Source organism: Amblyomma mixtum, chromosome 4 (genome assembly GCF_055824585.1).
Source record: "Amblyomma mixtum isolate Tamu chromosome 4, ASM5582458v1, whole genome shotgun sequence".
NCBI lineage: Eukaryota > Metazoa > Arthropoda > Arachnida > Ixodida > Ixodidae > Amblyomma > Amblyomma mixtum.
Window position 1 is genome coordinate 110,410,003 of NC_143015.1, and position 14,063 is coordinate 110,424,065.

At 48.6% G+C, this 14,063-nt stretch overlaps 1 protein-coding gene across 1 annotated transcript in view; it reads right to left on the bottom strand.

Annotated features, from left to right (window-relative positions):
- The window catches only part of LOC149347843 (E3 ubiquitin-protein ligase SMURF2-like), a 133,942-nt gene that overhangs the window by 5,529 nt on the left and 114,350 nt on the right, over positions 1-14,063 (bottom strand). Inside the window, exons 11-18 of the mRNA XM_089587557.1 lie at positions 11,504-11,765; positions 10,548-10,651; positions 9,617-9,731; positions 7,190-7,368; positions 5,472-5,609; positions 4,699-4,819; positions 2,170-2,371; positions 795-879 (exon numbers count right to left, since the gene is read on the bottom strand). Coding sequence (XP_089443683.1) covers positions 795-879; positions 2,170-2,371; positions 4,699-4,819; positions 5,472-5,609; positions 7,190-7,368; positions 9,617-9,731; positions 10,548-10,651; positions 11,504-11,765 — 1,206 coding nt within the window. The remainder of the gene's footprint in view (positions 1-794; positions 880-2,169; positions 2,372-4,698; positions 4,820-5,471; positions 5,610-7,189; positions 7,369-9,616; positions 9,732-10,547; positions 10,652-11,503; positions 11,766-14,063) is intronic.

Consider the following 14,063-nt stretch of genomic DNA (forward strand, 5'->3'; position numbering starts at 1 on the left):
TGAACATTATGAAAACAAAGCATGTCAAAGGTTTTAGAATTTCAATGCCAGAGACTACAGAATCTCGCAGTAGAGCACATGAAAACAATCCTGCTCAAGACAAGATTCATGAGGCATCATGACATCTTGCAACACGGAAAAGCCCTAAGATCCATGCGATAAGGAATGACAATGTGACGTATAATTGTAACCCTTGTCTGCTGGCACAATTTTTAGACCATAATATGAACCAGCACAACTTAACTGTGCTAATTCACCTTTTTCGAGGCAGATATGTTCACGTGCAAAACTCTAGTGGTGACGGATGAAAACTGCGCACAGCGTCACTCCTCACTGCTGTCATAGAAAATGCATGGGAGACGATGAAAATGACCTTGCTGCTGGCACGTAATCATAAGCACTTAACTGTAGCCACCACACGAGAGACAAAAGCAGCAATGTCACGAGGATGCATGACATTAATAACTGTTACATGTGCGTGTTTCTCAGCAAGGCAATGCCAATGACAGCGAAACACCCTCACCAGCACTAACCAAAAGTCATCGCCATCTGCACTTAGCGCCATTGATATGAGTCTGCTACGCTGCTGTAAGATTTGAGTCTCATAGCTTTGTCATGGCGATGCCACAAGGAATCCTGTCAAATTTTTACTGCTACACCATTAATAAAATTTGGTCGGTATTACAACGGCATTTACATCTGGAATTCCACACATTGCCTGCTTCCTTCTAGCAGGAACAGAACAAACGGGGAAAAAAATACAAGAAGAAGCAAAGGAACAAGGGGTCACTTACCATGTGTGTGCCTTTGGCAAGTTGTCCGTGTTGGCGTCAATCATGTGTATCGTGAACAGCCTGGGACCTGCTGCCCCCGTCGAACCTACGGCAAACAACACAAAACATAACATATGGCTTAGCGCTTACAGCCAGCCCTGAAGGGTTGGGAAACTAGCGATACTCATAGAATGAAAATGAACACAGGTCAGAAACAGTAACAGCAGAACCTCGTCGATAAGTTTTCGAAATCACGGGGAAAAAGATTGTTGTCTGGGAAAACGCATGATTCAAAGCGCATGAGATTTTGAAAGATGTTAATCCTTGAGATTGATATTTTTTATTTCATTAAAAAGCCAGTCAGTATACCTTGGCTCAAAGTCTGAACAGCTCCTTTTCCGATGCTTGCAGCATTTGGTCTGCACCTGTATAGCCTTAGCACCAAAAAAAACTTCCCTACATATTCGGTCGATTCAAGCCGCCATGGTGGCTCAGTGGTTAGGAAATGCTAGAGACCCGCGTACTGTGCAACGTCAGTGCATGTTAAAGAACACCTAGTTGGTTGAAATTATCCGCAGCCTTCCACAACGGCAATCCTCACAGTCCGAGTTGCTTCGAGAAGTTGAACCCTATGGACCAAACCATTTGGTCCTTCCCCAGCAATAGCAAAAGCAACTGAGACCTCTTTCCCACTGGTTTTGGATGCTTCTCCTGCTTGCACCGATGCACAGTGGGAAAACCGCAGCAGAGGCTGACTGCTGCAGAGCTCCTAGCTCTTCAAGCACCGTTTCCTCAAACTTGGCCAGCCCAAATGTAAACATGCAGTTGTAATTTTTTAATACTCCATCCCCTTGTGTTGAGGCACTGCGAAGAAGCTGCTGCGTTTCTCCCTTTCATGTCGCGTTCCTGTGCGACTCAAAACGATACAACTGCTGCAGGTGTTTGTTTTAGGTTTTCTCAGCACAGCAATGATTCCTGTGCAGCTCAAATGATGCAATATACAGCACCTTGCCCACTGCTTTCTGAACGACTGGAGCAGCATGCGCAGAGCAGTGCAATGTGAACAGGCAGCTGAATGTGCAGTACAAAGGCAAGCAGCTGTGACTGGCATCGATGTGAAGTACAGTATGGTCCACTATTAAAGGGAACATGCGATCGCGTGGCATTCGCGCTTCGCGAAGCCCTGTTGCCAAGATGCGGCGAGAATGGGCGGCATCAGGCTGATGCGTGGAAAGACCAGCCTCCATTCTTAATGTACATGCATCTTGTGCCGTCAAATCTCGTACATTCTTAGCGGCAGCGCTTCGCGAAGCGCGGAAGCCACGCGATCGCATGTTCCCTTTAACAGTGGACCGTACTGTACATGTGCACACACATGGCTGCTTCATCACCTCACCCTGGAGTGCCTTGAAGCCCTGCAGGGGCACCCGTGAGCTGCCCGTGACGAACTGGAGGAGGCGGGCGCGCCGCTCCTCGCTGTACGACTCGACCGTGCGCCAGAACCACTTGACCACGCTGCTGTCGGCCGTGCAGTGCTTGAGCCGCGTGTTGGCCTTCCAGTCCTCCAGGTCGATCTTGCCCAGCCCACCAATCACCAGCTGCACGCGGGGAAAAAGAGGAGGAGGAAAAGGGAGAGTTAGGCGACAACGTCACGTGCCTACACACGATGCTCACAAGGTCAATGGCCCAGATGTCGCAACAATGTCCCAACCTCACCATCGTGTGCCAAGACTCAATGTGAAAGTGTACGTGCACATCATAACACGGCATCATAATGTCACAACAATGACAGTATCACATGCCTGTGCACAATGTGTCGCAGTATGCCTGCAGACCACGCACTCCACTTCCAATGGCCTTAAGGGGCAATGAAAACTTTGAGAACTTGGGTACGAGAGAACAAGGACGCCACAGAAGGTGGAAATTCCAGTCAAGCTGGGTAAAAGACGCCTTCTGGAGAACACTGCGGGGCTGCAGCCAGGAAACAATTTTTTTTTTTGTGCTCTCTGACCATCTTAACATGGCCATTTCTTAACCTTCCTGATGATGAGCTTTTCAACTTTACTGGTTGTGTACAGTCGAACCTCGTTATAACGAACACGGATACAACGAATTATCGGATATAACGAAGTGAAAGAAAAGTTTGGTTGGACATGCTTTATTTCTAAGGGAGTTCTATCTGTATAACGAAACGAAAAATTCAAAATTTGACACTGTATCGGTTATAACGAAGCAGTTTTTGTATTCACGGGGCTCAAAATGCGCAAACAAGAAAGAAAAAATCTCAAAACTCGCTAAATTTTGATCTTTTGAAGCACGCGCACCTAAAATGTGTTTGAATCACCCGTGCTTCCGCACGCGACGCCATCTAGGGAGAGCGAATGAATCTAGCATCAACGGCTGCCTAGCACGTGACTGGCACGTGATCGAACCGACGCCCGCTCCCCGGCCACCCCCGCCGTCGCAATTTCCGACCCGCGCCCCGCGCGCGCTATCTCTGCAGTTCAATCTGTAGACGCCGTAGCGGAACGCGTCTTAACAAACAGCAGTTTCGCTTGAAACGAAGATAGATATTCAGGGCAGTTGACAGCGGGCGCAAGGAAAAGTCATTACCGCGGACTTCGGTGTTGAGCCTAGCACTCTTTATCTATCTAGATAAGATGGTTGTCCTGAGCGCAAGGCAGATTTCAAACGCCCACTCTGCAGGCGCTGTGAAGAATGACAGCAAGACAGGATGTTGAAGATGCCTTGTTTGCATGGTTCAAGGACGTTATAGCGCGTAACCTGCCTGTGTCTGGTGCCGTCTTTCAAATGAAGGCGAGAAGTCTCACTTCCGTCTGAGGCCACAATGACTTTCATGCAAGCAGTGGCTGGCTGCAGCGATTTAATGACCGCCATCGGATTGTTTGCCCCGTCTTGTCTGGCGAAGAAGCAGCCGTTGGCGCCGAGAACTGCGAGAAGTAGGCAGAAAGCTTCCGCATGCAACTGGGAGGCAAGCGGACAATTTCGGCGAGACGACATGGCGTCAGCTGGCGGTTCCGAACGTTACGTTCGAGGAATTCATCTGTGCAGATGACAACTTGGCTGTGGCGCCCGAACTGACCGACCAAGAAATTGCTGATCAGGTGGTTTCTGCAGATGATGCTAGAAACAGCGATGCATGTGAAGATGGCGAAGTGCGAGCTCTCAGCAGCGCCGAGGCCGCTGACATGGCCAGGAAGTTCAGGGGGTACTTCGGGAACCTACCTGTGGCCAAATCAGCTGACATCGGGAAAGCGCTGCTCTGTGTTGATTTCGTCGAGAAATATAACCTGTCAAACAGTGTGAAGTGCCGCCAAACGAAGATTACGTCGTTTTTTAAATAAATTAGTTTTTGCACCTGGCCAGCAGCCCGATTTGTGAGTTTCCTCTTGCTTTCCAGTACGAAATGCAAGGCGAGGTTTCATATGCTAATACCACGCGTTAAATTAAAAATAGTGCATTTTTTCAACCCTGTGCTGTCCATCTTAAAGTACTCTTTACTTGGGCTTATTAGCGACCTTTTCTGTGGGAATTTGAGTGCATACTTTTATAACGAATATTGGATATAACGAACGAATTTCCGCGCAAAATGCAACTTCGTTATAACGAGGTTGGACTGTATTTGAATGATTACAGCTACGCCAAGACAGCACTATTAAACAGTTCATCATGGGAAAGGCACAGGTTAGTTAAAAGAGCTCGAAATGCTACTTCATGCCCCTTTTGTATGAAGGCTACTTAGAACAGCTCCACAGCAATGATGGTTAATAAAAACTGCTTGCACTTGTGGAGAAATTGCACAGCTGCAGTGTGTTAATGAGGAAACATACACAAATAAAGATGAACCCAGATGACCCTTCACAGGTGCCAACAAAAACAAACAGTGCCAGTTGTGGCTACTCACTTCCAGCTCTTTTTCGTCGAAGGACTTCAGAAGGTTAGGGTGGATAAGCTCGCTGAAGCCCTTCTGCAGTGCCAGGAACTGCTGCTCAATGCCTCGCATGAACCGGTAGTTCACAAACAACCTGCACAAGCAAAGGGAGCAGAACCAAATTGGATTTTCAGCACATGGAGAGAGAACATCCAGAGGTACATGCTCTCACGGACACTCTCATTAAGGGGAGATCTATGCTCTTTAAAAGAAATTTTTTTTACTGAATTCCCAAAACTGGGTTGGAAAGACACTTTCCTACAAACACACAGACATCATGTGGACATGAATGTTCCTTAAAAACATTCAAACCACATGAAAGCTGTGCTACCACAGCTAAAATGATAGCCAAGCAACATCAGCACAGACAAACACATTTTGCAATTAAGGAGCAATGAATTGCTCATGAGCTCCACCTTAGCAAGCACAGCGATATGGCTAGAAAGGAAAAGAAAGAATTTCTGAGCAGCCATATAGCTGTGCTCAGTGGATACGAGTACGTAATTACTCACTGAATTGAAACCTACTCCACACTGAGAGAATAAAATAAATACACTGGACTTGCATTCTTCCGCACTTCTATGTCAACCCACATACAATAACTAGAAAGGTGCAATTCGTGTCCAGATGCAAAAGGACATATGGCGATATTGAAACTTTTTACATAGCAGGAAGAGGAAGCAATAAAGAGAAAACGGCCACAAGGCAGCAAAGAGACCACAAAGGAGAAGGCAGCGGACAGGCACCTGACGTATTCCTTCTTGTTGTCGTCGGTGACGGGCAGGTCCCTGCCCCCCGGCTTGAGCTCGTGCACCTGCAGCTGCCCAAAGGCATTGTGCTCCACCGAGAAGGTGGTGTCAATGATGTCCCCAATGTCATTGTTCCTGCGGCAGAACGGGAGACAAGGCACGGAAAAGTTCAGATATGGAGTAGATACCTCCTGGAATATTAAATGCATCTTTCACTTTGACTCATAAAATTCCGGTAAAATTTTCACTTATACAGTGGAACCTCGATTATACGACGTTCAGGGGACCGCGCGAAACCGTCGTATAATCCGGGTGTCGTATAATCGAAAATCAAAGAATGCGGCCAGTGGCGCTCGGCCTTGCGCCGAAAACTGTTGACCGGCTTCAAGCCCGCGGCAAGTACGCCAATCAGATTAAAAAAGACAAAACCCAGCATTTGTTTGAAACAGATTTGCAAAAAAATCTTTATTACCGTTTAAAAAAAATCGGTAATTTTTTTTTTGCACCTTTGCCCAACCTCGGCGCATCAACTTTCTTTCAAGGGCTGCCACGTCCGGCAGTAGGTCGCCAACATCGTCGCGCGCGCAAGCAAAGCGCCAGATGTTGTCCACGCTCTGCAACACGTCCATGTAACTAGGAATGGGAGCGCAAACCTCTGCATCGTTGTCCACTTCCTCTTCGTCGGAAGTTTTATCGTGGGGCACAAGCATCCATTACTTCCATTACAAAAAGCGCCGTGGATGCCGCTGTCCTCGCTTGGGCGAGCGCGGCCTCGCCCGCTTATCTGTTTTTTCATCAGCGTCGGCTCCTGCGGACGCATCTGTTGCTGCGACCGATGTGCGTCTTATCTTTTCTCTTTATCTTTCCTCTGATCTTTTAACTCTCCTCGGCAGCGGTGGTGGCTTGGCTCACGCCAGCAGGCGGGCCCGTGCGCTTTCCTTTTCATCCTTCTCTCAGTCGCAACAACAACACGCAGGCCGCGCCTCCTTGGGACTCCGACTGCACAGGCTCGACGAAAAAGAGAGCAAGTGCACTTGGCGGCCTCGGCAACGCTCTCTTCCGCGCAGAAACGGTGGTGCTTAGATTCGCATGCAAAGTTTTTTTTTTTTTTTCAGAATTTTTTTTCCCGAAAATAGGGGGGGTGCTTAGAATCGCGAAAATACGGCACATCCCGGCCTGCGTTTGCTGACGTCCTTTTTTGACGGACGGTACGAGCCAGCCGTCGTACGAAGCGGGGTCCTTCTAAAATTCGCGTCGTATAACCGAGGTTTTTAATGCATTGTCTCTATGGGGGTTTTGCCGGGACCGCACAAATTCATCGTAAAATGCGGGTCGTCGCATGACCGGGGGACGTATAATCGAGGTTCCACTGTACTATACTGCCATGTCCAATAAGGGTAACAACAAACTTTTATTCAAAAAAAGTATATTTATAATACGAGTAAACATGGTATATCAAAAGCCCACACAAATTAAAATGTGTGCTCAAAGCAACTCTCCTTCATCCTATTATTTACTGTTTCTCAAACTACTACTATCAGGTTGCCAATATTTCCAGCAATTAGGTTGTATTTATTTTTCCTCCAACAATGTGGTTTGGCCCTCAACCATTATGTGCACTTTCTACTGTAAGTTTACCGTTATTTCCAGCATTTAGCCTGTACTTTTTGTACTTGCATTCAGGCCTGCAAGTGTGCCACTTCACGTGAACTCACAGCATCCAGGTGAGGCTGCGGTGCAGGTCCGGGTCGACCACCTCGATGTCGTCCAGGTGGATGGGCTTGCTCAGCAGCATCTTGTAGAAGGGCAGCGTGAAGCCCCCGTCAATGTAGTGGCCGTGGAACACCGCCAGCCCAATGATGCGCCCCACAAAGTGGAAGTACGACAGGTGCTCCTGCGCAATAGGCGCAATAAACACGCTCAGTAAATAAACGGGTAAAGCCAAAAGAGAGAGAACAGCCTGATGAAAAGCGACACTCGCTGGTTGCCCAATAAAGAAAGTGCAGGCCCCTCCCCTCATACCTGGCACCCTTTTGAATAGATATATACAGTGGAACCTCGATTATACGTCCCCCGGTCATGCGACGACCCGCATTTTACGACGAATTTGTGCGGTCCCGGCAAAACCCCCATAGAGACAATGCATTAAAAACCTCGGTTATACGACGCAAATTTTAGAAGGACCCCGGCTTCGTACGACGTCTGGCTGGCTCGTACCATCGGTCAAAAAAGGTCGTCAGCAAACGCAGGCCGGGATGTACCGTATTTTCGCGATTCTAAGCACCCCCCCCAATCTAAGCACCACCCCCTATTTTCGGAAAAAAATTTCTGAAAAAAAACTTTGCATGCGAATCTAAGCACCCCCTTTTTTGCGGGAAGAGAGCGTTGCCGAGGCCGTCAAGTGCACTTGCTCTCTTTTTCGTCGAGCCTGTGCAGTCGGAGTCCCGAGGAGGCGCGGCCTGCGCATTGTTGTTGTTGTGACTGAGAGAAGGATGAAAAGGAAATTGCATGGGCCTACTGGCTCGAGCCAAGCCACCACCGCTGCCAAGTGCAGATAGAGGAGAGTTAAAAGATCAGAGGAAAGATAAAGAGAAAAGATAAGACGCGCGCCGGAGCGGACACTGCTGAAAAAACAGATAAGCGGGCGAGGCCGCGCTCGCCGAAGCGAGGACAGCGGCGTCTGCGGCGCTTTTTGTGTTGCTGCGTTCGGACACTGCAAGACAGATGGCGGCACAGAACTGTCTGCAGCTATTTTTCTTTTGAATGTTTCCTAAATAAAATGTTTTTTTCTCGCGCCCGTTTCATCGAGATTTCGCCGCGAAAAGAGGGGCCCAGGGGGGGGGGGGGTCAGTTTAGATTTTTCGAATCTAAGCACCCCCTCTCACTTTGGGCATCGCGATCATGAAAAAAAGGGGGTGCTTAGAATCGAGTAAATACGGTAGGCACACTTTAGCCAGTCGATAACCGGTGCGCCTTAATCTTTCCACCTATCAAGAAAAACGCGCGAGCCGCTGCCCCGCTGCTCACGGCAGCCTCAACGGCCGTTTTATCTTGTTTGTTGAAGACTTGCCCTCTGCCGGCAAAAATGTGCTGCATTTGTGTCCCCCCCCCCAAAAAAAAAGATGACGATGAAGTTCAGACGTTAAAAAATATCACGCTTGATTTTCGATTATACGACACCCGGATTATACGACGGTTTCGCGCGGTCCCCTGAACGTCGTATAATCAAGGTTCCACTGTACCTAGAATGCTCTTACACTTCAACTTCAAGGGTTGGCTCACAGCTCTCAACTATTACGCCATGCCAAATGATCAACACTCACGCATTAAAAAAATAAAAAAGAAATGCCACACAGAAAGTTACACGGGCCAGGCCCCAACTTGTGACAACAGCCCCTTATAATCAGGCCTAATCACTGAAGTAATGAACAATACCAAGTAAATGAATAAGGTAGATAAAGTCACTTGGTATAGTCAGTTCCCGATAAATTTAACTCAAAGGGAATGAAAAATTTTTTTCAAATTATGCGTAGTTTGAACTACTGGGCTCTTCCTTTATGTGTGCAGTGCTGACAGGTCCAAAGCATTCCAGCACACAGAAAATTTGAATTAAGCAAGTTTGAATTAATGAGTCTACTGTATTAATATTCCGCTATGCGGTCTGCTTTCCTCGTACTAAACAGTGTAACGTGCGAACTAGATTGTTCCAGAGCTCCACTGTCACAGAGACTATGCTGCAGTAACTGGAGAGCATTCCTGGTTACTGCACAAAGCCTCCGCATGAGGTACGACCACAGAACCAAACATGATCTTTCGTCTGACTGGTTGACAGCACCGTAACATCATGCAAATGGTATGTAATGTTAAACAGGGTTTAATGTTCTGAAGCTACATGTACGCTATGAGGGGTGCCAGAGTGGAGGGCTCCGGATTGATTCCAGCGACCTACGGTTGTTACATGTTAAGGTTGTTGTTACATTTTGCCGCCGCTGAAATGTGGCCACTGTGGCCGGGATTCGATCCTGTGACCTTGGGCTCGGCAGTTCAAAGCCGAAACCACGGCGCCACTGCAGTCGGTCTTCACTCATGCACAGAAGTAGAAGTCAAGAGCGAAGGCAGTGAGGCCGCCTGTGTTAACTCACGGGATTGACTGAGGAGTCCGGGTTGATCTGGAGGGTGTAGATGTCGTCACGCGTGTACTGGAACAGCCCGTAGTATGGATTCAGCATCTCGTGGGACAGGAGGTAGAGCCATTCCCTGGGTGACAGACGAGGCAACATGAGTGAAGCGGAAGTCGTACTATATAGGCTAGCACTCATACTTTGCAAAAGCTAAAGCTTTTATCAGTCTCTTCAGAAGTTCACTAAACAAAAAGAGTAGTCTCAAACAAAAAAAAAAAACGCATAACACGAGAAATATGGATACCTATGTGCACCAAAACATGCATAATGAACCAAATGCACAAAGCGTGTGAAGAACATTCTTCATTCAAAAGACATTTTCATACCAAAGATACCAATGTTTTTCCTCAGAACCAGCTGTTGACAGCTGAGCTTAGATAAATGCACAGAAGCAAGCTCATGTAATGCAAACTAAAGCAAGGCAGTGCACACTCAGCTCACCTGAACTTCTGTTCAAAGATGACCAGATTGAAACCACATGAAGAAAGGAACAGAAAGTACAGTACAGCTCAGGGTTGGCGGTTAAAGAGCTAAGCCAATCCCAATGAGTAAATGTGGGATAGGACATTGCCTAAGCCAGTGACCAAGGGCACAAAACTGCAAAATCCAATGCAACTGCTTTTGGAATCACCATATTACAACAGCCCAAATCTCATTTGCAGTCTCTCAAGCATATTTTGAAGGAAAAAAAAAAAAAAAGGCTGGAGAATCACACACTTCAGTGTGAGCCTGAGCATTTGCTCAGTGATGAGAGACAGCACATTTCAGAGGCCCCCGTAAGTGAAATGTGCACATCCTCAACTTTGCCTCTTATCTAGTCACGCCTGAGATACAGTTAAAAATGAGGGGTACCCTAAGCAGCGAACCAGAGAGACACGAGGGCCTCACTCACCGGGCCACGCCGCCATAATCGAGACCCTCCTCGCCACGGAACTTGACCATAAGCCGCTTCTTGAGGTCCTTGGGACGCATCTTCATGATGAGCCGGTACGACTCCTGCATTCAACAAAGCACAACATGCATGCACATATGAATACATCGGAGCTTCAGCTCAGAATAGACAACCGAGTTGGGGCAGGTTAACGGGGGCTTTAACGTCCTAAAGCAACTCAAACTCAGGCTATGAGGGATGCCGTAGCGGAGGGCTCCGGAAATTTCGACCACCCAAGGTTCTTAAACGTGCACTGACATCACACAGGCGACGTAAGAGAGTGCAAGCATGAAAAAGTTGTCGGCAAGAGTTTGCCAACCTCCGCGCATGATTGCGGCGTCTCTGCTGCATGTAGAGGCATATTTCTTGGATCAGGTGCTTATGACAACACAATGCAGTGACTGAGCGAGTTGATGTGCTCTCCTTGGAAGATGTTTCAGAGCCCCTTTAATGTATGAGGTGGTAGTGTTAATGGGCTAATGCCCATATATGCGGAATTAGTCATTTACATTCAAAGACTGCTGGTAATCTTCATACCCCTCTTGGTGCAGTGGTGCGACAATTAAGCGATGCCCCACTGCCCTGGCAGGTGGCTTTTTCAAACACAGTCATTGGTGGGGCTTGCCAGACCCAGTGGGTTGCTCTTCTCGTGCAACCTCTGCCAACTCCCACAGTGGGCAGGTTGCGATGACGTCACAAGGTCAGCACCGGGTCATGCGCCATGTGTGACAGCAGCCGCCATTTCCACTTGCACAGACCTTTCTAATGCTAAAGCATTTAAAGGCTGTCAGGGCGGGAGTCACGTGTGGTGGAGTTGCATACCGTGTCATCACAAGAAACTTTCTTCCCTATGTCTGCTCCAGACCTTGCACGAATGCAACAACCAAGACGCGTGAAAGAGGGGGGGGCCTCCTCACCTCGAAGATGTCCTCCCGAGAGACCTCCAGGCGGCAGTGTCCCGACTGGGGCTGCACTGTCTGCAGCTCCTGCCGCAGAGCGGTCAGCTTCTGCACCAGGTCTCGCTTGTACTTGGGCAGGCACGAGGAGAAGTCGGGCGAGGCTGACCGCTCCACGATGAACGCCGATGAGGACGAGGACGAAGACGTGGGGCTCACCACCGTCGGCGCAGAGCTGCTGCTTGTCAGGAAGGGTGTCCCACCGCCACCGCCGCCACCGCCACTGCAAACAAAAGAGAACGGGCACCACACGGATCAGAGTGGTTAACTCTTTCGCTACCGCAGAAAAAGGGACGATTTGGAGTGTACGGAAAGAAAAATTTTTTTCACAAGAACTAATACACCCAGCACATATTGCAATGCATGAAACAGAAGAGTTGTGTGTGCGAAAGTAAATGAACATTTATTTGTGAAATTTGCTAAAAACACAAAAAAAGTATATAGCAAAAACAAAACTTACCGGCTGCACTAAGCCAGAACTTGATTAGAGGAAAACTGGAATATACAAACTGTTTCACATGTTTATAGCTGTCATTATTCACAGTTTCAGCTATGAGAAAAATTTACTGCACTTTCCTTGGCCTGTCAAGTCAGGGGTCATGACTGCAGTGCCACTGTGAAGAGCAATCAGGGGTGAAGATGTGAAGCAGAGGTAGACTGACAGGTGCTTCACATAAGGTTTTATCTTTGTTCCTCCCTTGTTCTCTGATAGCCGAGCTTGCAGTTTCTTCTTTTTTTAATTTTTTTCGGTTGGTGTTGAATGGATTCTATGGGAGGATTGGGGGCGTGGACTTCATTTCCCTCATCATACCCGAAGATTTCTTGAATGAGCTGCTCCCTGAAAGCCAGCTGATAAAATTTGGCATTTTAGGCAAGCTCTAAAACATCAGAATCAATGAAATAAGTTTTAGCAATGTGGTTCGAAAGCCAGGACACTTTCCAAGTATTGCCAATAGATGCTGCCGCCACTGAATCATCCGGGTCCGTTACGTGCAAAAAAACAAACAAAAAAAGCGAAAAACCGATTTGGAGAAATGATTTTTGATGGCAGAGGGCCAGAATAGATTATTCTGGTACAGTTGAATCCCGGTACAACGAACGCCGCTTCAACGAAATTTTCGCCACAACGAAGTAATTTGCATTCCCCGTGAAACCCCCATAGGACTTAATGTATTAAAATTTCCTCAAAAACGAAGTACTTTGCGAGCACGTGTTCGCTTCTACGAATTTTTTTTTGCGAATTTTCGCGGGTGAGTGGCCCCTCCGTCTTGTCTTTCTTCAGAAGTTGAGTGCTGAAGAGCGACTTTCCCGTTCCCGCCGTTAAATTTTTTGCATCGCAGACTGTTGGGGGGGGGGGGGGGGGGGGGGGGGGGGGGTACGCGCACTCAATCACACATCCTCCTCGCGCACACCCTCGTGTGCTTTTTTTTTTTTCTCCAGATGCCCACGTGATTTTTGAAGTGACGTCACGCCCCGCTCATTGGCTCTTTGCTGGGCTTCTTCGATTGATGTAGCTCGCTGTCATGGTGCTCGCGGTTTCCTGTCAAGCACGAAAGCGCGTCATGATCACTTGCTAGCGGTGTTGGCTGGTAAGTGTTCGCGGCCTCCAAGCGAAGAGGGCTCCTCGAAAGCGCGTGTAAAATGCGCCAGCGCACGCCATCTGCTAGCGTCTTCGGCCGCGTCCTCCGTGGCCGCGTCGTCTGCTAGGCACCGAGCGCGTTTCAGGCAGTCTGTGTGGACCGGTGGGCGGAGCCATCGGTGGTGGGCGGAGCTTCGTGTCCTGTAGGAGAAAAAAAAAAAAGGAAAACGCGAGAGTGCAGGAAGAAGCCCACTCCGCTTCACCATTTCTTCCTTTGTGTGTGCACCGTTTAGCGTGGTCTCGTCGCGTCTCTGCTCTGCTGAATTCCTAGGATGTCGCTGCCAGCGAAGAAGCGGAAATTTCTTTCGCTAGAAGAAAAAGCGCGTATTATCGCCGAAGCAGAAAGCGGGAAGAAGAAGTCGATTATTGCCGCAGATTTTGGCATCGCGCCGAGTTCGTTATCAACGATACTGAAGAGCAAAGAAAACATCGGCAAGGCACTTGCGTCGGGCACTTCAGCTCAACACAAGAAGGTGACGCAGCCAACTGCGATATTAGCCTAGGGCGGCTTACAGCCGGCGTTTTGTCATCGCAGGGGTCTGTTGAACCCCGAGTAGCAGTATCAAGACGTTTCGTTGGAGCGCGCGTGAGCATTGACTTATGCAACGCCAGGCCGGCGGCAGCAAGCCCGCGAGAGCGCCGTGGTAGCACGCAGCGGTGCAGATGCGATGAGGCCCGACAGCTCTCGAAACGATGTGGGGGAGGAGGCAAGTAGAGGAGGTGGTGAAAGAAGGAACGGAGAAGAGGAGGAGGAGAGGCGGCGTTGGCCGAGGAGAGGAGGAGGAGAGGCGGCGTTGAGCGAGAAGAGAAGAGGAGGAGGAGAGGAGGTGTTGGGCGAGAAGAGAAGAGGAGGAGGAGAGGCGGCGTTGGGCGAGGAGACAT